The sequence below is a fragment of the Coenobita brevimanus genome, chromosome 14, assembly GCF_032717465.1.
Source record: "Coenobita brevimanus isolate Jiangsu-jjx chromosome 14, ASM3271746v2, whole genome shotgun sequence".
NCBI lineage: Eukaryota > Metazoa > Arthropoda > Malacostraca > Decapoda > Coenobitidae > Coenobita > Coenobita brevimanus.
Genome location: NC_136967.1, coordinates 5,628,603 through 5,655,129, shown reverse-complemented (window position 1 = coordinate 5,655,129; position 26,527 = coordinate 5,628,603). Strand labels below are relative to the sequence as shown.

At 38.7% G+C, this 26,527-nt stretch overlaps 1 protein-coding gene across 1 annotated transcript; it reads right to left on the bottom strand.

Moving 5' to 3' along the window:
• Window positions 1-9,299: 9,299 nt before the first annotated feature.
• On the bottom strand, window positions 9,300-25,149 carry LOC145418866 (uncharacterized). Its single transcript, XM_080287153.1, has 5 exons — window positions 25,090-25,149; window positions 22,947-23,055; window positions 16,797-16,882; window positions 15,805-16,038; window positions 9,300-9,485 (listed from the first exon to the last, which is right to left on the bottom strand). Exons 1-5 carry the CDS (start codon window positions 25,147-25,149, stop codon window positions 9,444-9,446), a joined length of 531 nt encoding a protein of 176 aa, XP_080143279.1. The 3' UTR covers window positions 9,300-9,443.
• Between the last annotated feature and the right edge of the window lie 1,378 nt (window positions 25,150-26,527).

Genomic DNA, 26,527 nt, shown 5'->3' with positions numbered 1-26,527 from the left:
TTATCACTCAGGTTTTTTATATAAACGCTGGGGTCTCCATGCTTCTTTTTGCGAGTGTACATCAGGAACTGTAATCTCTGTAATGCCGAAAGAGAAGGAAAACATAACATCAGAAGTGAATAAGAGTGGATGGGACGGAAAAGTTAAAGTTCTTTATTAGTTAACTTTCTCCTCTTTACCCTTCCCACCCATTCTTATTCACTTATCAAAACAGACCAGTTATCACATAGAAATCCTGTCTCACAAAGTGGTTCGCGGAATGTTGTCATTAACATCCTCAATATGTGAAAAATAAAGGGAAGACAATGACTGATTAACCCCTTCACTACATTGACGTCTTACTCAGCATCATTATATCACAGTAAGACGATATTTCTGAAGTAAAGAAAGAGTACTGACAGGATTACACAAAGCTTTATCTAACCCCTCCAATTCGAACAGCCTCCCCTTTACTGAATAAAATCGTCTGGTGGTAAGAATAAAGAAAAGGACGTCCTGGGATGGAAAAACTTCAGGGGCTTCAATATTTTTCGTCTATGAAACCACAGAGTAAGGTGCAAACGACACTAAATGCCATCAGTAGTTATGGTGCTCCGATATTCCACTGACCATCTCAATAAAGGAATGTAAAAAAGTAAATGCCATGATCCCTGATAATGATAAGGTGAAAAGCATAATTGGATTCCCTCCCAGCTGACAAAACCACGAGCCAGTAAGCGGTCAGTCCCTCTAGGGTGAAATAAGCTCCAAAAGAGGGTGAATTAGGGTGAGTTCAGAGTGAGATGGGCGAAAAATCAGCGGAGGGTAATAAACGTCTCTGGCACATCTCTGGGATATTTTTTTTTCTGCTCAAAGACGGGGATATCAATTACTGCTTTCGTCTGCACAACATGAACAACGTAAGTGATGGCGATGGTATGACATCACTGGCTCAACCACCGTCTTTGTCACTGCCACACGATGATTAATATCGAGAACTGGAAGCCACTGTCAGAGATACATGCGTGGCTGAGAATTAATCATTTGCTGTTGATTACCTGCTAATGATTACAGTAAAACCTTTTAAAATATACTGATCGTTGGAGTACTTCATTGAGAATAATTCCAACATCTTAGACCTATTAATTATACAAGGTGATATGAATTTCTATTAATCTCCCAAAACATCTACTACATAAGCAGTTATTTATCAAAAGAATATTAAATGTGGAATAGACTGCCCTGGATGTAACATATGATACTCGGGAAAGACAGATAAATGGCATCTTTTTTTTTTTAGTATGCCAAGTATACTACAGCGAAGAATGAAGGAGTCAAAAATTATCATAACACTGTAGACTACCGGTACAAATATCAAATAAACACAAGAACAGTCATCACAGAAAATGTCATCTATCCAACCAAGTAACTGTACTTCTGTGTAACAACTGATAAACCAAACAAATGTAGCATAAGTCCGTACAGCTAAAAAAAAAAATAAATAAATAAAAGTGCCCTTTATACTCCTTTTACTCTAAGTTGGCCCAAATTTTCGTTTTTTTGCAGCTTATCACATGTAGCTCAGTTGCACAAAAAGACAATACGGCTCTACATCCTTCCCATTGTATTTCTTCATGACAAGTATCATATTCTGGTGCAAAAAAATTATGTTCTTACAACTCAGCATTCATATGGAGAGACGGCAATTTTAGGCCAAGTTAGCGTTAAAAGAGTAAAGTAACAAACTACAGTAAAAGTAAATTGCTTCTCATGAGAGCGGATCCACGTGTCTCGCCTCAACTCCATCAGACAGACCTCGTGGCTATAGGCACGTCACCAGACTCTACACCTAAGGCTTCTACGAATAAGAATAGTGCTTGTAGCAATGGATAAGTAAAAATAAATTCAGCATGAATTTCCAACGGTTTTACACTTCTAGCTCTTATGTATAATAACAATGCTTTGCATTGCCAACTACAGATAAATAAAGATAAACTCAAGGTTAATTTTTAATAGCTCTGTATAGCCTATATGTAGAAATCTTTGCTAGCTTTAGATATATAAAATAAACTCAGTTTAATTTCTATATATATCTTGTATATATGTACAATTTATTGTTAGCTACAGCTAAATGAATATAAAAAACTCAATTTTCATATAATTTTGTATTCAATTATATCTAGAAAATTTTGTTAGCTGTTCCCATGATCTGGGCTATAAGTTTACGTGACTACTCTCTAATACGAGAGTAATCATATTTGTATATTTAGTAAAGTTTGGGCGCTTTGTTCTACTCACGGGGGAATAACAAGCTGACAGAGAAGAGAGAGGAGGAAGCATAAGGACCGCTACAAGATCTACTGTACCCTGTCTGAAATGCCCTTATAATTTACCTAGAAGAAGATTTGCTATACGCTGCCCACCACCACCTGATCACATGAAAAGAGCTAATGTCATCATCCATATTTAAGTTATAACTTTCCTTAGCATGACATGAGGTTTCTTTATTAATCTTGCGTCAACACACAATTGAAACGCAAAACCCTGCTTGATTAAAGTTTCTTAGCATGATTTTTTTTTTTTTTTACAGCCGTGGCGTATCATCATAATCACACTGTGAAGGCAATAGGCTGCTTGCTAAAGCTGTGAATGTGACGTAGGATCTTCGTGGTGCAACAATTAGGAATTAGGCAAATCGTGAAGTGAATAAGATAATAACAAACAATGGCTGTGATGCTCTACCCAGAGACCAAAATGCAGAAAGAAAAAAAAAAAAACCGATGCTATGCTTCAAGATTCGAAGATACCAATACGTAGCCTAACAATCATTTTATAATAATCCATCTCTAGTGAAGAGTGATGATGAAGCTTTGTTTATAGTGAGTTACGCTTTAGAAGCTTCAAGAACAAAAGCAAAGCTAATGAAGGCGGCTGAAACCGACTCAGAACAAAGGTTAATTAAGCTGTACACGTGAACATTTAGAGGGATAGAGAGGAAGTCGCTGTGCTAAGAAGGACTTCCCCGCCAGCCTTACCACGGCCTGGCTATCAGAGAGCGAGATATCCTGAGGTGACGCCAGCCTTCACCATAAACAAAGATTCTTCCATGGAGAATCATTTAATATCTTAGTTATATGACTTAACTGCTTTGATGAAGGAGACGTTTCAGTTTTAATTCATGAATGAGATCGAAACTTTTAGGATAAGTAGCTCTGTTAGTGTAACATAGCCTAAGATTACTGTACATACAAAGGAGTAAAAGGAATGGAAGGAGCAACATATCTAATGGCCTTTATAAGGCTGTTTAAAATTACATCAGGAGGAGAGTTTTTTGCCTGAAGTACAAAAAAAAAAATGTGAATAATTCGTTAACATAATGTACAGAGGCATTCACTGTGAAACTATTCCTAAAGTACTGGGACACCAGATCCTTTACTTCCATCGCAGAAACTTTCCAACACTGATACTGAATACTTCTACTTTTTTTTTTTTTTTTTTTTTTTTAATGAAATTTAGCTCCCATGAGGCCCAAGTCCGTGAATCATCTTGCTATCCCAACACCCTCTGCAGAAACAGCATATCTTATCACCCTGTCTGTGATTTTAGATGAGTCATTTTTTGCGTGAAATCTGGGTTCTCTGAATGCTTCTCTACATCCCAGCACCAACTACTGAAAAGAAATTATCATCCAGTATTTTTAGGGATGCTTTGTTCTCAGCATGAACCTCTGTCTTTAGATACAAGTCGTAGGGCATCACTGTGCGTAAATCAAACAAATAGCCACCAACTATGAAAAGATTTTGTTTAAACTTTCTAGTGATCCCTTAAATTATCACAACGACACGTATATTATCAACGAATATCTCTGAATTTAGACACAGTTCGCAGGACATCAGTCTACTTAAAAAAAAAAAAAAATGGGGTATCAAGCTAGAGCTAACGTAAATATAACAGATTCCCGTTGTTTATTTGACATGCTGTTCTACGCGGGAACAAAGAAAGGAAAGTTCAATATCTTCCCACATCTGTTGTTCATCCTGCAAAAAACGAATCCTAATTATGACATGGAATAGATCGCAAGATGGTGTGCAAATCTGACTCTGAAAAAATAACTAAATTCCAGACGGTATATATATTCTTTTGTAGAAGGGACAAAGAAAGGAGGGGGTAGAACCTTCTCTTGTCTCTTGTTTCTCCTACAAAAACAAATCCTTATTACGACAACGAATAAAAAGTGTTTGAGCATGGGTCCTCGAGCAAGTGCACTCAAACCCATGACGTCAGCCTCACCGGATCTCCCAAAATACGACTCCTCTCAAATCTCGAGGCTAGAACAAAGTGCGTCTATGATAGGATTTTCCCATGCATCATATCCCATTCTGGCCTCCCTCAACTCGCTTCCCCTCTCCCTCTCTCCCCTCTTAACCCCACCACGGAATAACTAATTTTATTCCGCAGTAACTACATGGCATTTATTTCCTACTTTTGTCACTGTTTTATGCATTATTTCCCACTCTGGCCTCTCCTTCCTCCCTTCCTCATTCCCTCTCACCCCAACCCCATCAGCTCCATCAGGGAGTGTGTAAATTTTCTCCCTGCCATGTAGATAACATTTATTTCCTATATCTGTCAGTGGAGGGATTTATTTCCTTGCATCATATTCAACTCTAGCCTCTCCTAATTTTGACCTCTCTTAACTCTCTCTCTCTCTCTCTCTCTCTCTCTCTCTCTCTCTCTCCCACTTAGACACCCCAAGTAGTGTCTGATTTTTCTCCCTGGCAACTAGATATCATACATTTCCTATTTGTCAGTCATACATCCTTCCGATGAATTTTTGTTGATTCTTAGAATGCATGTGAGACCTTGCTTATAAATTCTATTCCTTTCAATATGATTGCATTCCTAATATTATACTCCTGGTCCTGGTGGAACATTCAGTTCAAGATGAGCCCCCTTCTAGTAAACGGGTTAATGAAGTTTGTATCTAACACCTGGAGTTCGTTCTAAGCTGAATATCTCTGTCTAGATATGGCACAAAAATCGAAATACATCACCAAACAGAAAATGGCCAAGTGCATGGAGAAAATGTGTGAATTTCTGTTTTTGCCACTGATGTATCCTGTCGTGGAAATTTGCTAATACGTAACGTGCATATGGGTAATCGAATCAACTTAATGCCTTTATAGCCCTCTCAAGCGCATGTGGTTTGAGACGTTAGATTGTTTAACAACCCGAAAAGCACACCATGACACGAATCGGGTAAAAAAACATACCAAAATATGACACACATCGGCGGGAAACTTGTCCTCCTTTCTTTGACACGATGTGCATCATAGTGCGTTGTACAGGATGGTATTTAATGACTCAGTTAGAGTCCGTGGATGAAAGGGATAGTGACCTTTTGCTATATTCTTTTTACCTCTTTTCTTCTTTTTGTCTCTAGACGACTATGCTCAGCTTAGGAGAGATTTTAGGAACTGGAGGGTTGGGCGTAGCCTTCATTAGCCCTTTCACTGCTAGGGTGCTTTCCTAATCAAAATAAAACCGTCTGGCAATGGCAAGAATGAAACAAAAATGACGTTCTCGCTCCATGACGCTAAATGCTTGACAACATACGATAGGCAAGTAAAGCCTTCCTGCGTGTCCTGTTTCTCTTCCCAAGAAATCTGAAAATTAGTCTGGTTAGTCCAAAGCGGACGAGACTAATGAAACTTATCTATGGATTAAAAAAACAATCATCATTTTCACTTCCCGACAGATTATACGCCTGTTAAAGTTCACGAAGTCAGAAGCAGTAGAGGTGACAGAACTTACGTTGCCGATTGTGCATGAATTTATACGCCAGCGTTAGGTAAATTCGCTTCATAAATTGGGTTCTCTCCTACGCCAACTTAAACCGTCTGGCAGTAACAAGAATATACAAATGCACGTCCTCGCACCAGAGTGTTCAGTGCCAGGACGGTATACAAGATCTTCTAAGCCATACTTGGGTGATATGCGTCTTCGTTAGTTGTGGTGAATGTAGAGGGAGAAACTAGTAACGTAGGGAACTAGGGATTATGATTACGATGATGATGATGGTAGTGGTGGTGGTGACGAAAAATGATGGTGATGAAAAAAGGCGATGATTATGATGACAGATGACGCCGATGATAATTGATTGATGATGATGATGTAATGGCGATGGCTATGATAATTATACAGATAACGATAAATAACGAGGGCTATGATGATGGCGATGATATAGATAAAGATTATGTAAACAGATGATAAAGTATGGAATGAAAAAGAAAATAAACTGTGATGGACATGAAAATAAATGACGATAATGTTGATAAAGATTAGGATTAGGAGTTACTGAAGAAAATTAAAACAACTTGAAGATGAAGAATAAATTATAGGGTGAAGAAAAGACTTAAAGGAATCTCAACACTACGAACATTATTATTATTATTATTATTATTATTATTATTTTTTTTGCGCGAATATGGAAAGAATTTACAAGACAGGAAGACACTGGAACTACGAGGTCTGGAAAGGAAGGAAAATCTGAGAAGAGCTAGATGGGTATGGAAGGAGAGGGGGAAGAAGAAAAGCTGTAGAGAAGGCTGGGGTGACGAACAGGTTTAGAGGATGAGGGATGAGAAGATGACGACATAGAAAGGAAAGGAAACGTTGGGAAGGGACAGGTGAGAGAGCAAGAGTGGGGTGATGGAGAAAAAGAGAGTGGCGAGGGAGAAAAAGAGAGACGTGAGAGAAAAAGAGAGAGATGAGACAAAAAGAGTGAGGTGAGACAAAAAGAGTGAGGTGAGACAAAAAGAGTGAGGTGAGAGGGAAAAAGAGTGAGGTGTGAGAAAAAGAGAAGAGGGAGAAAAAGATTGAGGTGAGGGAGAAAAAGTGTGAGATGAGGCATAAAAAGTGTGAAGTAAGGGAGAAAAAAGCAAGGTGAGAAAGAACAAAGGTGATAATTATACAGAAAACTAAAGTGTCACGAATTTCCAGGAAGAATGATGAAGAAAAACTATGAGGTGCCGAAAGAGACACAAGCAAAGACAAAAGAGAAACAGCAGGTCCAGTGTTATACAAAGAGCAGAGATTCGCGCTGGTAAACAGAATAATTAAACGACAAAAGCAGAAAACAAGACGAAGGATGACGAGAAACGATGTAGAACGGAAATGATATCGCTGAGAAGGCCCAGTGACAGAAAGACCAAGAGAAGGTGAAAAAAGGAGGTGACGTAGATAAGAGATACTGAGAGGGAAGTTGAGAGATAGAAGGCTACCACGACACAGAGGTCTAAAGGGAAGAGGGATGAAGAGCTACGATGATACAAAATGAACCGGAAAAGGAAGGGGAGGGAGATAGAACATGGAGCACAGGATGACGTGATAACCTTGATATTACTGGCGTCAACATTAGGGCTCACTGTTTCTACCCCTGACTCATACTATTAAAGCTAGATCTAAAAAAGATTGCGTTTGAGAGCCGTATTCGTATCACAGCTTTTGTATTATATCATTGTTACCGCTAGTCGATTTGATTAAGATTAGGAGAGTCCCCCTGGAGCACAGAATCTGGAAGTAATCTCTCTTAGACCTCGCGCCCTTTAGCATGGTGTCTTTTTAACCTTTTCCACCAGACAGTGTATTTCTTTTAAATGTTTTTGCTATCTCCCGGCAATTATTTTCGGCTTAAACGTTGATCTCTAGTAACGAACTGGTTAATGAAGGCTATCTCCACCATGTCCATCTCCTGGTCTCCCTAAGCTGATTATAAACGTCTGGAGATAGAAAAAGTAAGTCAATGAAGAACGTCACCGAACTGAAAAGGTGTTAATTCCACTCCTGTGTACTGCCAGATAATTGTATTCAGCTTAAGAGATGGAGATTAACGACTTCAGAATTTGGGGACTTGGTTGTACGTATCCCTGAGTATGATGTCCTTTCAATTCCTATTCCATCTACCGTCAGACAGTTCTATTAGTCTCAGAAAATGCTCCTTTCAGAGTGAAGGGACAAAAGTCGTCAACAGTTCGGGGCTTTCCCACACCCTCAAGCACTCTGGTCCAAGGATATGGGTGTAAGAGTCATGCCCAGGCGTGAGGAAAGAATGTTTACTCAGAATAAGTTACTTTAAGGTAATGACAGCGATGTTGACGTGAACTTGTAAAAAATAAACCAACAGCGAGCACACAAGATACATAACCAGGCCGTAACACTGCCCAAAATTCGCGTGAAAAAAAAAAAAAAAAAAAAAAGGCAAACAAAAATCTCGTGCAAAAATGTGGTCTGAAGTGGTGGCAAGAAAATGAAAATAATAAGTTAGTTTTTGGCACATACACCAGTTTCTTTGGGAACATCATGGTGGCAGACTGTGGGTAGCGACGGAAAACAGACTGTATTTATAACTCGTTTCTCTCTTACCCTGAAACAAGTCATAGTCCTAGATAATGCCAGACGTGTGTACCTCTCTCGCTCCTCTCATAACATTATCTGAAGCAAATCATACTCTCAGATCACGCCAGCAGTGTCGAGTATGTGTTTTTGTTTCGGTAAAAATGGGAAACGCCAGCTGCTTTCTCTAGCTATCTGAATTTCATCTTGATAACGTCAAAAGTAACGAGTGATGTACCAAACTGTCATCGAACAACAAGGCCTTAATCATACATAAAACACATCAATGGTAGTGAGATACTGCGCTGAAGGAAATCAGGAAACAATCGCTTGTGTCAGATCGTGTAAGAAATGCCGTGTGATCTTTCAGACTGGGATCAAATAACGAGGGCTTAATCACACATCAGACTCGTCCACGTAAACGAAGGTCTGTGCAATCATGTCCTTTAGTCATATGAAAGAAGTCATGACGCAACAGTTGAACTACCGCTTGTCTAAGGAATCAAGAAACGGCAGAAATATTCACAACTCCTGCATAGTATGAAAATAAGGGTAAATCTATACTTGATACTCGTTAAATAAATGTGAGATATTGCAAGTAGATCAGTGAATAAGAGAGAAAATATTATGGTACTAAAAATATTTTGACAACTGCATGTAATTAGTCAACTTTCTTTAAAACTTCATACTTGCTTTAAAATATCTGAACTAAAAAAGTAAAAATAAATCCATTTCATTAACTAAAATATGCCTGTAAATCCTTACATAAGAGATCAGTCATCACTTAAAAATAAAACGGTCATCCAACTCTGAAGTAAACCAGTTTAAGATAATAATAATAATAATAATAATAATAAAATAAAAGCCACAAAGCACCACACTATATCTCTCGCTTTATACGAAATGGAGAATGTCTGTGTAAGTCACCGGGTTTTGTCATGTTGCAGAGTCCTTTCTTCTTTCTTGCCTCTTGTAATGGACGCAGACTAGGACGAGGTGGAGGTTAGGCAGCACGTAGTGAAGGAGAGGGTGATGCTGCTGCTGAGGGGAGGAGGTGAAGGTGGAGCAGGTTAAATGTCCGTCTCCATTGTGGGCACCCTCTGTTTCCGAACCTGAGTGGGAAGATGCCGAGTTAAAAATCATCGTTGTTATGGCTCTTTACCACCTACAGGTGGGTTATGGTACCATCCAGAAACAAACAGAAAATACAGAATGAGAGAGCTGTCAAGAACATACTATCATATTATTCCACCTATAGGTTAGGTGAGATAGATACCAGGGACCAAAAAATAAATAAATAAATAAATAAAGAGACAAAACTTCCAACAACACGTCTATTGAGCTTGGCCACAGTCATTTCATTTGGCAGGTTGATAATAGCTCTCCCAACTAATTTCAGCATGAATCATTGTGGTGCAATGAACATCCGTGCTCATCAGATTTATAGTCGCCGAATTATCAGTGGTATCTATTGGGATAAGGGAGGCCCCTGCCTTGCAAAAGGTTAAAACGAAGATTACGTGAGTGTGGCCACGTCTCCAATTTCTACCAGTCGTGCAAGTACTGATATCAGTACAGCTTACTTGACTTTAAATCAGACCTGAAAAACTGTCATGCATTTATTTGTGGATAATGTGTTAACCAAGATGCCTGGACTATGCTATATCGGCCGATGGCCATGCATACTTACGTGAATTGTACTAGCGTCAGCTGATAGCTGAATGCTTTCCAGTTTTCCTCTTGAATTCTCTTCTTCTCCCTACTTTGTTTATATATATATATATATATATATATATATATATATATATATATATATATATATATATATATATATATATATATATATATACTGTATATAGTGTATATATATATATATATATATATATATATATATATATATATATATATATATATATATATATATATATATATATATATATATATATATATATATATATATATATTATGTCTGTCTATCAATCTATCTATCTATCTATCTATATATACATATAATTATATGTTATATATACACTGAGTGTACAATACAGTGCCCATATAACTTTAAAATAAAAGTAAGTGGTCAGATACTTACTTCTAAATGATTTGTTTCTCAACAAATTTTACTGCATTATTTATGCTTTATTTAATTTCTCTCGGTAGGTAAAGATATTTATTACATACCAATTCCGAGTGCACATAATTATTATAAAGTTTTTACGCAACACTAAACCACGTAGTAAATTCTTCATCATAAACGTTCCGACAGTTTCCAAGAACATGAAAAGTTCAGCCATAAACACGAACGTTTGTAATGTGAAATACCTAAACACAGGCGCAAAACTTGTCCTCTCATGAACACAAACGATTCACAAGTTTTTCATGGGAAATGAGGAAGGAAACTGGATGTCTTTGCATAGACTTTTTTTTTTTTTTTTTTCACCTAATGCTATTTGGGACTGTGTAAAAATTTTTGGTGTTTCATTCGTACTTGAAACACAAACAATAGCAGTTTATTTGTGTTTCTTCCAAACCATTTCAGTCAACTTACCAACAACTTCTCGTGATTAAGGGGCTAAGTAGTCTCCTTTAGCCATTTGAGTGTGACGATTTTATTTTTTTTTATTTTTTTGACAATTCTTAACTTTAAGCGACCAACCATTATTATTATTATTATTATTATTATTATTATCATCATTATTATTATTATTAATTACATTGCGATAGTCACTACTAAGGTAATTGTTACGGCCTGCAGGTGTCTTCTGGGTTAAGGGGTTAAGTCAGCACCTATATATAATTTTTACCAACAACTCTTGTGGTAGGTGAGGGCGGCCACCATCCACTCACTTGGTGTAGTGGTGTCTTCTTCTTCCACGTCTATCATTTATTCTGTGCCTGCTTTCCTCTCTTCCTATTTCTCCCATTCTCCCTATCACTATTTAATTTTTATTCTTCCCACTCCAGGTGGCTCTACACCACGTGGTAAGCAAAATTATTGTTTCATGTAACTCAGGAACCCATTAGCAGCGCTACGTGGTAACCATATAACCAAACAGTTACTAAGAGAATGTCATAATTAAAATCTCATCTACTGACATTACAACCACTACCACAACAACCATCACCACAACTACTACCACAATTTCCATCACCGCAGCTACTACCACAACTATCAATACCAAAGCTGCCATTAACATAGCTACCACCAACATAACCAGCATCATCACATCTAAAAAATTAACAGCATCAAGTACCATTACCACAGCCATGAAGACTACTCCCACATCAACTACCACCACTACCAAAACCACAAGTAACTACAAACAACTACCACCACAACTAACACCACCACAACTACCACCCCTAAAACTACTACATCTACCACAGTTACGACGACCATCATCACCACAACTACCACCCTGAAAACTAGTACCACTACGACAATTACAACCACCACCACTACCATCACCACCACAATTCCCACCCTTAAAACTACTACCACTACCACAATTGCGACCACCACCAACCACCACCACCACCACCACGACACCACAATATCCTGCCAGACCACTTCCTATCTCTTGCTCTGTGTCCGAGAATAGGAGGGTTGGGAAAGATATGTGAGTACGTTCTAAGGATCCAACCACTCCCTTCCTGTCGAGTTCCGGACGTAGATGCTCGAAGTTACGATCGATTCCCTAACGCAACTAAGATTTACATTTGAGGAAGGACAAGGCGGTACGTGCAGACCCCTCCCATGCATCGTGAGGTTCTGTTCTTGTCTTTCAGGAATCTTCCAAGCACGTCTTCCTTGTTTGTTATTTTGTGGCTCCAGGTTCAACTGAAACGAGAACCCGGTGGACTGAAGACCTAAGTTGCCCTTCTCCTGCAGTCCACCACTCTCCGTCTGGGAAATAGGGATGTAGTTCAGGGATGTGTTATAATCAGGCAGTTGACCCGCCCTGTTATATCGATTCCACCACATGCAGGCGTCCCTCTCCATCATCATGTCTTCCTGAACAATTTACAGTATATCTACATATGGGACGTGCGTATTTTCTTCTATGCTAAATATGCGACGTATGTCCACATTAAAAAAAAAATATATATGAAGAGCATTAAAAAGAATATTGATAGACAGCCTGCAAAATAATTCGTCAAGGAAGAGGTGCTGAGAAGCTTCCCAAGGTAACGAGAACACGGGCCTTGGTCCTTCAGCAGAATCATATACATCTTAGTTACGTGAGGAAATGTAGCGTAAGTAGCTTTGTGAATTTCAGGACTGACCTCTTTACCACATCGCTACAGGTTTTTAAGTCTTGCTCTCTCCAGATGATTTTATTCAGCGCAGGAAAGATTTTTTGAAATGGGATGGTTAAGTAACTCTTCCGTTAACCCATTATCCGCAAAAGTCTTTCTGAGGCTGAATAAAATTGTCTAAAGAGTGAAAATGAATAAAGTCACCGTACTGTCTCTGTTCATGCAATTATTTATGTCACATCATCGTTCATACATTTACTCACTCATCATTCAAGCCTTCTAAATTCGGCTTCACTCAAAAGACAACTGTTTCTAGCCACACACATCATTAACCCCCTCAGTCCAACTATTTTTATTTTTACTCAGCTAAGGAAGGCTCTCGTGCAGTGAAAGGAAAGGCTTTACTCTCTTCAGTTCAAAAAGTCTCTGGAAGGTAAAATAAACTCGTCTGCATGTAGCAAGAATAAGTGAGAAAAATGTCATCTGGGTGAAGGAGTTACATGCTTTATGTCCACTCCCAGACACAACACCATCCTTTTGTGTTAGCTTCTTCCTTACTCCTCTTCCGTCTATAGTGTGTCAATTTATACAGTCAGCATGATCACAGTCTTCATGCACATTATTATCACCACCACCATCATCACCATGAACATCACCACCACTACCACCATCATTACCGTCATCATCACCACCATCACACTCACCATCACCACCATCATCATAGCCTCCATCATCACCAACGATTACGAGTACCACCACCATCATCGTCACCGTCACCATCATCACAACCCATCCTCATCATAATCCAATTATCACCATTTTCAGCATGTTAAGTAGGTTCAAAAATGATGCAAATAAAGGTCAACTATCAGAGAACTATCAACACAGTGGCAAACAAAGATAGGCCTCATCCTCATTCACATATCATCCACATAGCCTTCTTGTACAGTCAAATGAAAAAATCTGTTCGCTTCTCCCGCCGCTCTCAGTGTTGGATTCATAGATTTTTGTTGGGTTCATATGTGTTTGTTGGTTTCATAGATGTTTGTTGGATACATGGATATTTGTTGGATTCATAGATGCTTGTCGGATTCATAGATGTTTATTGGATTCATAGATAACTGTTGGATTCATAGGTGCTTGTTGGATTCATAAATGCTTGTTGGATTCATAGATTTTTTTTTTTGGATTCACAGGTGTTTGTTGGATTCATAGATGTTTGACTGAGACGCAGATAAAAAAAGGTGCACATTACCAGTCACGAACTAAAGATAACATTCCACAAGGTCACATTCAAACGTCTATGAATTCAACATTAAGAGTGGGCCAGGAGATTCGAACGGACTTATAGCATTTGATTGCATATGCTTTGGCTTTCTTCGCTTATGTGTTCGTCATTTCTTTCAAGCAGTGGGCGTAGTTTTTCGTGTTTATTTTTGTTACCCTCAGACGATTTTATTCAGCACAGAAAAGATCTCTTATGCTGGAGGGATTTACTGAAGGTTATGTCAAATCCCCTTCAGTCCAAAAAGCCTCCTCTGGGCTAATAAAATCGTCTGAGCGTATGGAAAAAAAAGATATGTCACAGGATTGAAGAGGTTAATCTGAGTTTTAAATGAATCAATCTTCTACTATAAGGTTAAGTAAGAGGAACACTGTAATAGCTAAAAGGGGAAAAAAAAATCCAGCGAGAAAAATAATTAAGTTAGTAAATGGAAAAAACAGAACAATAAGACATAAAACTATACTCCGTCCACCTTAACTTGGCACAAATTTTCATGTTAGCTACGGTTTTTTATCTTTTTCCATAATACTTTTTCGTGACTATAACTGAATTCTGCTGTTAATCCGTCGTTGCAAATCTGTATTCAAGACGGGGAGATGGCAATTTTAGGCCAAGTTAAAGTGGAGTGAGTATAAGAAGCGTACAAACACTCACGCTGTAACACAGAATCTGGTGAAAGGAAATTGATTGCAAGAAAATTAGAAAAAAAAATTGACAGACATGTATATCAAGAAAAAACACCACACACACACACACACACACACACACACACACACACACACACACACACACACACACACACAAAGCACACACAAAGCACACTTCCACATCCTCTCCCTCTTTCCCTTCCTGTCGTATATTTCCTACTGTTTTAATTATATGTTGGATATCATGTCGCCTATTTAGCTGTTTCCTTTGCTGTGTCTCTCTCTCAGATCTTTGGCTGTACTTATATTCCGCTTTACAGTCCAAGTATGATTGCTCTTGCCCACGCTTTTTTATGTATATAGTTTATTTCATCAGAATTCCTGAAGCGCTAGTTTTCCATTCTGAATTTAATGTATTCCTATTATTTTCTTATTCCCATACCAATCATAATTTTTAACAGTATTCTATCCTCTTTTAGCCTATATTGCTTTTGACCTTTCTCACCTCAACCCTTTGACTTATTCTGACTGTCATATCAATTTTATTTAACCAGAAATGTTTCTAGTAACTAAATTTTTAAAATACATCCTGCTAGTTCGATGTTAAGATCATCATTCATTTTTGACCTTATATCTCTAGCACTGTTCTGTTTCGTCGTCTTCTTAAGATATCTGGGAACTCTCTCCACCATGAAAATATATTTTAGTCTATTTTCCTTCCTCTCCTCCCTCCCTCACCACTACAATTATCCTAGCTCTTTAGCATCTACCTTGGCTTTGCTTTCCAGTGTTCAGACTTCATTTTCATCTTACTTTCTCTTCTCACCTTAGCACAACCGTTGTCGCTAGTCTTATCTTAACCTAGAATATTCTCCTTTCCGTCTAAACATCAATGTCATTCTAGCTCTGTGATCCTTTCCGCATTCTCATGACTCCCTAAGATTTCAGATTCCAAGGAGCCTCGGCCCATCAAAGCCACTGTAGCTTAAAGTCTCCTCTGTATTTTCATTTTCCCCTCAGGATTTCAGATTTCAAAGAGCCTCAGACCGTCAGAGACATCCTAGAGGTGTTCTCATTTCTGTTTTCATTTTCTCCCAAATTTTCAGACTGCAAAGAGCTTCATACCAGCAAAAGTCATCCTACCTTAGCTGTCACTTTCCCCATAGACTCTCAGATCCCTCAGAGCCTCAACCACATCCAGCTCAGCCACTCTACCTCAGTACTCTCGCCGCGCCCGACCTTGTACGTGAAGGAGGCCACGACGCAGCAGTAGGTGAACATGATGACGTGCTCGATCAGCGTCAGTCCCACGCCGGCCAGCAGGAAGATCTGGTCCTGGTCGTAGTTATGGCGATCCCAGAACTGGTGGTAGTGGCGGCTTTTCTCCATGAGCCACACCGCGATGAAGTAGTAGTTGATGCCGATGACCACTACGGCCTTCAGGAGCCACGTCCATGCCAGCCACGGCTTGTACTGGGGAGAAAGCGAGGTGGTGAGAGAGAAGGTCTGAGGGAGATAGAGAGATAGAGGGAGGTAGAGAGACAGTAAGGGAGGTAGGGAGATAGTGAGGGAGGTAGACAGATGGTGAGGGAGGTATGGAGTGATGAATGAGGTACGGAGATGGTGAGGGAGATATGGAAATTTCAGGAATGCATGGGGATGGTGAGGGAGGTATATAGTGAGGGTGAAGGAGGCATTTCATCCAGCTTAGGGGAGATTTCACGTAGTGTAGGGTTAAATATTCACCAGATTGGGAGGAAGATGACCTATTTTGATAAAGAATTACGAAGTCACCATGAACCCTTCTCTCCACGAATCGAATCAATCTATTTTATTCATGGGACCACTGTATTATGTTAACCAAATTAAGGGGACCTCTTATAATGAAAAAAAGGCCAATATTCATGAGGAAGGGACCCATCGTAGTGACGGCATTAAAAACAGCGCCCATTAATCGCTATTAATGGGACGACTTTTTATTTATTACATTCATGCAGCCCTCTGACTACTTAATTAGCTTAGTGGGTGGGACTTCTCGCACAGAAGCTGCCAATATTCAGGTAGGAGGCCCATTGTTGTGAAGGGTTTTGAGACAGTCCATTAAACCCCTACCAATAAACTGACTATTTTTTTTTTTTCATTAATTCATGCTACCTCCTGACGATTTAACCTGTTTGGGGAAGACCTCTCATAGGGAAGGGGTTGATACTTATGAGGAGCTGATTACCTACCTTGCAGAACGCCACTATAAGGAGAGAGGCGAAGAGAATGCAGAAGGCTCCCTCACCCAGGCCGATGTTCACCCTCGTGCTGTGATCTGTGGGCAGGGTTGAAATGAGTCACAAGAACACAGTGATAAGCAACATCATAGAAACTTCAGCACGATTACATTTTTTTTATTTTTTTTGCTACTGCTGTTGGTACAATATTTTACTCAGCCTTTGTTGTAATTGTAAGTATTAGAAACGGTGCGCCTGCTGTGATTTGTGAGTATGGTAGAAATATGATGCAATGGCACGCTACGATGGCTATTTTGCTACTAATGCAAAGTTTATTTAGTTTAGAGAGGAGCTCTTTGGTAAGGTAGGTAGCAAGTGACAGTCTCCCTTGGGCTCTTCTCTACTTTGACCCCCATGCCATGATATGTGGGCAGGGCAGGAATCAGATTCAAGCCACCTGACGAGGACTTTTTTTTTCAGTTATTTATTTATTACTGCCTACTGATTATTTTGTTCGGATAAGATATTTCTAAACTTAGGTATCGGAAGCAATATCCATTAACGTCAGTAATGGGAGCCGTATTACTTTCAACTGTCATTAATGAACAAGTTATATTCTAACACCTAAGCTCTATTCTCAATGCAATCTGTTCTCAGGTATGTATTCCTCACATTCACTGTAAAATGGGGGAAAAGGTGAAGTAAAGTTAGTTCGAACATAAGCTTCACAATAAAGTTTTTCCGAAAACTATGAAAGTAACAAAATCAATAAAGCTACGACACGGCCAATGTTTCCTAATGCTGGGAAGGATGTGAGACGGCCGGCCCGGAAACCAATATTACACCAAAAAAACATTAGCCGGTTCAGAGGGGTGTTTACTGCTTTTACTGACTACCTTATGGGATTTTTCACATAGTTCTAGATATACCCAGCAGTGTTAGCGATATCTAATAATGAAAAATCTGCTTTAGTCCCATTGTTACGGCAATGCCTTTATTATTAATCTTGTTCCCACCTATTTTCAATCAGTTTATGAGACCATTGGTAGTAAAGAGGATAATGGACTTACTGGAGAGAAGCTGCCATGAAACCTACGTGCTGTGAGTGAAGATTATTATTTTTTTCTGTAATGTATAGAAGTTAGAAGGTGAAGAAGGGACAGTAGGTAACTATGATGATAGACTGAAACATGGCGTCGATGCGAAGTACTGCGACGGTATTGAAAACCTTACTGCTGCTGCCTTCAGACGATTTTATTGAGCTTAACGCATGATGTATGGTACTGAAAGGGGTCAAATAAGGTCTCATTCCTTCTCAGTGCGATGTCTTATTTATTAGCATTCTGACTACCTCCTAATGATTTTGCTCATCTAGGCAGTCTGATGGTGAGGGAGTTAAAATATGTATTAGGGATGAACTGTGATAATTAATACAAACAGAAAGAAATATGAAAGAAAGAAAGACGGTGAGGAAGAGCACTAGAAAATGAAGGCAGTGCTTGGATACTTCACGTTATGACTTAGTGTATTTGTAACAGGATGGACTGTAGCCTTGCGACAGTTTCTGGTATTTCTGTGACCACTCTAGGTTGACAGTCATTGTGAAGAAACAACTGATTAATATGTACTGTGTCCATTCCTGGGATCCGGCTGGTTAAAAATAGTAAAATACATAAATAAACAAACCAACAAATAAGTAGAAAATCAGTCAGGTCATGGGCGTAGAGGTCCGATATTAGGTTACTCAGTCCCGACATTAAAAGTGAGCCACACACATCCCTGAGTGGCATTATGAGCAGTAAACTCCACCAACCCTCTGATAAAAAACTTTTCGGGCTCAGTCTGGTTGAAGAGCCGTTAACTCACTTAACCGTCAGGTGGCCTTTGGTTATATGGTTACCATCCAATGCGGTAAACTTTATTCTTGCATACAAGAAACCATTTGCGTTGTCACTTAATGAAAAGTTACCCAAAGGCGGCACTTCATCGAATGACTGGATGGTTGGCGGCAGCACCAACCACAAATATATATAATAAATAAATATATAGATAAATAAATATATACATCATATATCATATATACTTTTTTTATATACATACATATACATACGAGGACAATGCTGTTCTTCACTTGCTCTTGCTGCTCTCAGATGTAATTCCCCTTACGGAAGACCTTTCGTAATGAAAGAGTTAATAACCGCTTCTAACCACTTCAGCACGACAAAGTTTCCTTAAGCTGAATAAATCTGTCTGGTAGGAACAAGATATCACTTGCCCTAGCCAGCCATCTCGGTGAAATGTCGAAGGTGAAAGGGCAGACAAGATTATGTTGACAGTTAGGCTGGAACGTTAGCAAGGTCAGAAAAAGAGAGAAATAAAGGGATAAAGTCAAACAGTTATGAGTGAGTGTATTGCCTGAGTTTATATGAATGATAGTGATAGGTCAAAACACTTGTGGTAAAGTAATGAGGTGTAAAGCAACTCCATAAGGAAGTTCATGATAAGTATAGGGAAAGAGGTGAGCAGATCCAGGGGAAATGCAACTGTACAGTATAACTGGAGATCAAGCAGTACGTGTATGGACAGTGGTAAACGAGTTCAGAAAGAGATGGGTGGAATGCATCAAGGTCAGTTGCATGTGGGTTTATGACCTGACCACGACAATTTCATATCTCTGTCAGGAAGAAATTAGCAATAATAATAATCTATATTATAACGAACCGATTTCTTTATGTCTGTTTGTTACCGTAACACAGCAAAAACGGCGCATGAAGCGCAAATTTTTGTTTGTGCAGGGTACCATTAAAATGCTCTAACTTGAAGAATGAAACAATTTCCAGTCCAATTGGGCCACCGGTTCCCGAGTTATGACTCATTTCTGAAGACAGGAAGTTATTTGACATCGAGCGGAGGCCTCCGAAGACGGCCTGAAGGCGAGTAATAATAATAATAATAATGATAATAATAATGATAACAATAACATTCATTCTTATTATTACTATTGCTATTATTATTATTATTATCATTATTATTATTGTTATTATTATTATTATTATTACAACTCTTCCAGCCATTACAAAAGGTGTGTACTACAGTATCCAAAGTCAGGAAAAGGGAAAACCCAACAGCATGCGGACTATCACCACAGTGGCCAGGCAAAGCAACAATCCCCCGCCCCTCTCCATTCAGTAATCTGTCCTTCGAAACTCTCGGTAACTCGCGATGTGAAAAAAATTTAACTGAAAAATATGCATACAAAAAAGTTTCTTTCTTGCTCTTCATGCAGTAAGAATCTCCGCTGTTTTTTTTTTTTTTTTTTTTTTTTTTTTGGCTTAAAGCCATCATTCAAATTAAATGTCAAATTAAATGTTACAGATTTCTTATGAATGGAGGACACCTGTGATCTAGTATATGGATTATTTTTTAACTTAAATTGTTTTTCCTTCCGCTGTTCATCATCTTTAAAAAAAAAATCAACCAACAAAATTTTCGGCGCCTCGCACTCAGAAATTTAACTGAATGGTACAAAAAAGTCTACTAGTTACTCCTTACGCAATCATATCTTCGCTGACATTTTTATTTTTTTTCGCCTAGGTTCATGAGTCAGGCCTTAGGAATGATCGAACACTCTTGATCCAGGTTGAACATTTTGCCCCAGTGCCGGATTCTGTATTTTGTTCTGCAGTTTATTCTCACATTTCACTCAGCTCTGGAGAAGCTTTTAGACCTGGAGGAGTCAGACACAAGCTTCACCAATCCCTTCACTACTAGAGGCTAAGTTTAATTCATCCATCTCACTGCAATCAGAGTAAAATAACCTAAAAACGTCATCAGAATATAGACATTCACTGAAAAAAAAAAATCTATTAGCTACTCTTCATGTAACCAAAGTCTTCGCTAACAGTACGATTCCTGATGTATTTTCTGGCAGACTAAGGAGCAAGGAAACAAAAACTTGATCCCGGCAATGAGCTTCACACTTAATTCTTTCAAAGAACGGGAAGTCTTACGGGGCGTGACAGTGCTTAATTAACTTTCCTGTTCATTATCACCTGTTTGGAATGTGGTGAGTGTGTTCTTACTGGAGGTCATAATCTTGCTGAAACAGGAGGCTTCGTTACACCTCCTCCCTAGCAATTTATCCTGCATATTACATAACATTTTCTTTGGATGTTATTGATATCGTTGCAATATCGACATGGTTTGCATCAGTAACACACGAGAAGATAATGACATAGTAGATTAGTAGATACTGAGGCTACCATTGACCCTGGGATATACTACCATGAGAGTGAAACATAACTACAAGCTTGGAAAATAGCCACTCATTACTCGTGGGGAAGAAAACATTAGTCACACGTACACAAAGTACACAAACATTTCTCACCGATACGAATCTTATTACACTTTCCAGATTTCTCGCATAGTTTTCAGCAAATGTTGGGAGGTAATTAGTTGGTTTTGGTACTGGGTTTAGCTTCTAGTCCATTAAAACATTAGCTGCATCATGGTTAACCTCAGTATGGGGGTTTAAGTAAGAGCAAGCATGACATCTTTTGACTGACTGATTAACTGACTGATAATGAGATGCTATGTGAAGAATAAATCGTAAAGTAAGAGGTGTTACGTTGTCTCATGAGTCACTTAGCATACAACTCTCTATTTCTAACAGTGAAAGACTCGGAGGTGAAAACGCTTACATAATCTCTCTGTTCATAACCATCTGTGTGGAATGTGGTGCTAGGCCTTATTGGGGTTAAACTCATACCAGTTTTTGTCGCCTCTTCTGACTGTCATCGTATATTCCGGATCTGGGAGGTAAAAATCTGGGGAACAAAAGAAACCTCAACTGTTTTAATGCGATGAAGACTTTGCTAGTATTTTTGTGCTACCTCCGGGCATTTCTATTTTTTTTTTAATTTTATTTCTATTTTTTTAGATAATACCTCTCATACTGACAGAACAGAGTTTCCACTTGCTCCTTCCCTATGATGATGATGATGATGATTTTTTTGTACTAGTATTAGTATTTGTATTTGATATATAAATTACTGACCTTAAGATAGCTCTTTTTCAAGGTATTATTTTGGACCCGAACTAGAAAGATGAAGTATTCGGTTATTCATGAACTATATTAAGAATTGTGAGAGGTGAGGAACTTGGGTAATATAAGTGTTAGTTTTGGCTTTTACGCAAAAACCTATATTACTTTTCCAAATATACAACGAAGGACGGTTTACAGGACGTCAAGAGTTAATTCGTTATTTCTTTTCAGTTCCTAAACTTTTGATCCTGCCTACAGAACCAAGCTGACAGATCCCATTAATATTCATGATCCTACCCCATGACTCACTCCCAGCTGAATGAAGCAGTCTGGCTTTATCTTGAATAGGATACTAGAGTTATCCTGACTATGAAAAAGTTAATGATAAAAGTGCTTGCAATCGAGGTCCAGTGACACTCAGCTGAATCATCTCGAGCTGGCTGGACCCGAATAATAAAGTTGAACTGACCAGGAAAGGGTTCAGGCCTATTAATATTCATCTGAGTTTTGGTATGACCGAAACTAAACCATGTGTTCTCAGTATGAAGAAAAAAAAAATCATTTATGAACGATAAAATGTGACGCACAAAAAAATATGACAGTCTGTGTTTCCAAAGGGCAAACTAAATTAGCTGCGTGGATATTAAGAAAAATGTGATTTGAGGAAATGAGTCCAGGCATTATTGTTTTTATTCCACCTGTCTAATTATTTTTTTCTCTTAGAACTGAGAAGATTCTATTAAGCGATGTACAGGTATACTCGTATTTTGCTCTGTATTCTCTTATAACAATAAATCAGTTCAACATAAAGAAATAAATGTTTTGAATATCATTTTAGGCTTTCATATGACAAACTAAATTATTTGATCCAAATATAATATTAAGTACACGACAGTAGGGATGATAACGATGACGATGCCGATGAAAATAATGATAAGAATGAACAAACGATAACAATGAGCCGATGGTAATGATAACAGTGACCTGATATTGGAAGATTACCGATGAGAGACGGACACTGATGTGGATAATGATGACGAAGACAATGATGAGGATAATGATGACGTGGACGATAATGATGATGACAGATGCTTATAAAGAAGAAGCGCATCACTCACTTGTCTCCTCAACGTAGTATCTGCACCAGCGAATGCCATGGTTCCAGTGGCAGATGTAGTGTGTGTAGAGCTGGTATCCGTAAAAGGCCAAAGTAGCTATCCCATGAAGCTGAAAGACAAGGAAGGTTTCAACATAGAGTAACATTAGAACGCAACATCAGTGCCACCGCGACACATACCACCATCACCACCGCGACACACACACACACACACACACCATCATCATCATCACCACAACACATATACTATTCCACTGCACGTATCACACTAACACCACTACAACACATCACACAAATTCAGCACAAGCCATCACAGCACATCACAACGCACATCACAGTCTATCATTATCCATGCCATCATTTACAAACGATTACGAAATCATTATAAAATTAGGTCCAAGTTAAAAAGATAAAGAAAAACCTACGATCATAAACTTCAGGACTCATTAATTAGCCGAACAATAGCAAGGAGGAAGAAGAGACTATAAACAGAAAGACAAGTAATTACGAAGACTTACGTTCATATACTGTTGCCTTTATATTTTCAGAGACAACAGCGATTATGAAACAGCAAATGGCCTTTCTTTTGTTCATAATTTTCTGTATAATATTCCTTCTCTAACAGATAAAATTTAACTGTTTTGAATTTTCGGTAACTGCCCCAGTCCTTATACAGTATTGGAAAAAAAAAAAAAAAAAACGACCAGTGCTGGCGCAAAGAGAAAGGAAATAAAATTGGCTATAGCGTTTACGGAAGAGGAAGAGATTATTATTATCATTATTTTTATTATTATTATTATTGACAATAATAATAATAATAATTATAATTATTATTATATGCCTTTGTCTACTAGGATTTCTTAGATGTACAAAATCGTTTCGTGTTAGTGTGGATAAAGTACCAGAGCTGTCCTTAGCGGAAACACTGTTAGTAATATAAAAATACTAAATGAGAAAATGGAATTTAATATATGTCTTACCATTCACAAACCTGGAGACTCTCGATCACATTCTACAGCACGCCTTTAGTCACCTGATTCGATATTCACAAATTTCCTCCGAGCTTAGGTTATGTATTATAAATATATTTCTTGTGATTTTATTCCTCAAAACACCAAGTATTTTACAACCAAACGAATGACTAGAGAGAGAGAGAGAGAGAGAGAGAGAGAGAGAGAAATTCTGATAATGGTTAACTGCTATGTAACTGTTTTATCTCAGCTGCTAAAGAGGGACGCCTTCACGCTCCGGCACCAATGTTACCGAGCAGGTACACTACCCGGTTATACAAACGTCCCTTAATTCCGATCCCCAGAAAGGAGGATAGTAGGCCGCAAGAATAGGACCGTTTCAGACTGCCTGGGATTACCTGTACCACCTTCCCCACCGCCACCATAACAAACACAACAGCAAAACAAATACTCTCCCAGGCATGTCAGTACAGTATTACGGTGCTGGATAGAAGCGAGGCGTAGTACTGTATGTGACTTGAATTGATGATACAGGTCTTGCATCCTGGGTGACTAATACCATGCGAGAGGTGACTCAACACGTGCCAGCTCACATGTGACTCACCTATATTATGACTCAGTTAAGTTGTGTTCACCAAACATTCACTGCCACGCCGACTTATAGATTTTACTCATGCTGACTCTAGACCATCACTTAAACTTGAGGAGTAGGAGGGGGGGGGGACTCTTTCAGCGAAGGAATTAGAAAGAGTTTTCATTTAAACTTCTCCACTGTGAAAGGCTTCCCATTGCCTAGCAAAAAAAAAAAAAAAAAAAATTAACTATACAAATTTTTTCATACTGACAGACAGACAGACAAACAGACAGAACAAAGATGACAGATAGAAGATAGGCAGATAGGCGATAGACTACTAAAAAAAATAAATCATCGAGCTAAAAGAATTAAGACCGGAGTCACAAAAATATATTTAATTGCACTTCGAACAATTTTCCACAAACCTAAGACGAGACTCAGCCATGACACGACCCAGCCAAGATACGGCAAGCACCACAAAACAGCCAAATCGATTCCCAGTTCTCATACCTACAAAATTCATTCATTTACCAACGGGGCCAGACCTACTAACGAGACTCGACTTCCCAGCATGATCCAACCCCTGACAAACGACTTACCAGGTCGATGACAGCGATGACAAGGCCAATGTTGACCACGGATCTCAAATTGCAGCCCATACTGGTCAGGTCAGGTCAGGTCAGGTCAGACTCAGCCGAACACCACGACCTGTTGAATGGAGGAGAACTAATTATGTGACATCAAAGTACAATGGGAAATCTGTGAAGCAAGCTGCACGCTAACTGTACATATAAATACTGTACATAGATATCCTAAGTATCTGCCATACTTTAGTCTGGCTTTACGTGTTTTCTGTAAATATTTGTATAGGATGTGATGGTTAGGCTAACTATTATATTATATTACTTAGGCTAATTCCTCTCAGTTCTTCGACAGCAAACCCACGCAATGGCCTAATAATACAAAGTTCAGCATGAGGATTTAATTTATCCACCCGAGAGATAATGACAAAATTAATACCGGTACACCGATTTATGAAAGCAGTTATTGATAATCTATTAAAAAGAGGCGGGGAATATAAAACCAGTATCAAGTACGCTCATGTTATACTTTGCTCAGATACACTGAACGTGATGTATCCCCCAAACAATCAATCATTTTCGAACACATGAGTCAAGGAGCCACTTTTCCCCTAAGATATCCCGTAACTCCTCTCTCTCCAGCATTCAAAAGTGACTGGCTACGTTTGCGTATGTGTATGAAAATAGTGTTATAACCATTTCACCTAAACTTGGCCCAGATTTTCGTCCTTTTGCAGTTTATTTCACGTAACTCAGTGGCAGAAAAAGACAGTGCTACGACTCTTCATCCTTTCCGTAGCACTTCTTCGCGACTAGCATCGTATTCTAGTGTTAATATATTGCTACAACTCAGCTTTCACGATGGAGAGATGGGAATTTTAGGCCAAGTTAGAGTGAAATGAGTACAATATGCATCGCACTAGACGCAGCATTTGTTTCTGCATAATATTAAAAACTCTCAGCCATCCACACTCTCATTTGAACTATATCGTCTGGTGTAAGCTGGAACAGAGTACTAGATTTATCCCGACCATGTGAGAGTTAGTGGACAAATGGCTGTCTTGAGATGAGTACTTTAAAATTCCCACAAAAAGGCCGCTACTAGTTTTTGCCTGGTCTAATGAATACTTGCTGGACCTTGAGTTTCTGTGGCTTCTTCTGCTCTCTGTGGATTCATTTATATTCGTTTTACTTTAACTTGGCCCAGAATTGCCATCTCTCCCTATGGAATGCTGAACTGTAAAAGAAGATTAACCCCAGAATACGGTACCAATCACGATTTTCACTCATCGTCCACACTAACAATTTGCCTGGCTGGAGTTGAGGAATGTACGGTAGTATATTAACTTAAACTTCTGCTTCCTCCTTGTGTTAGTAAAACCACCTTTTACCAAGCGGTTAACCACATCACTCCCTCGTCGTGTCTTATTCTATTCTTGCGGATTTCAGACATTTT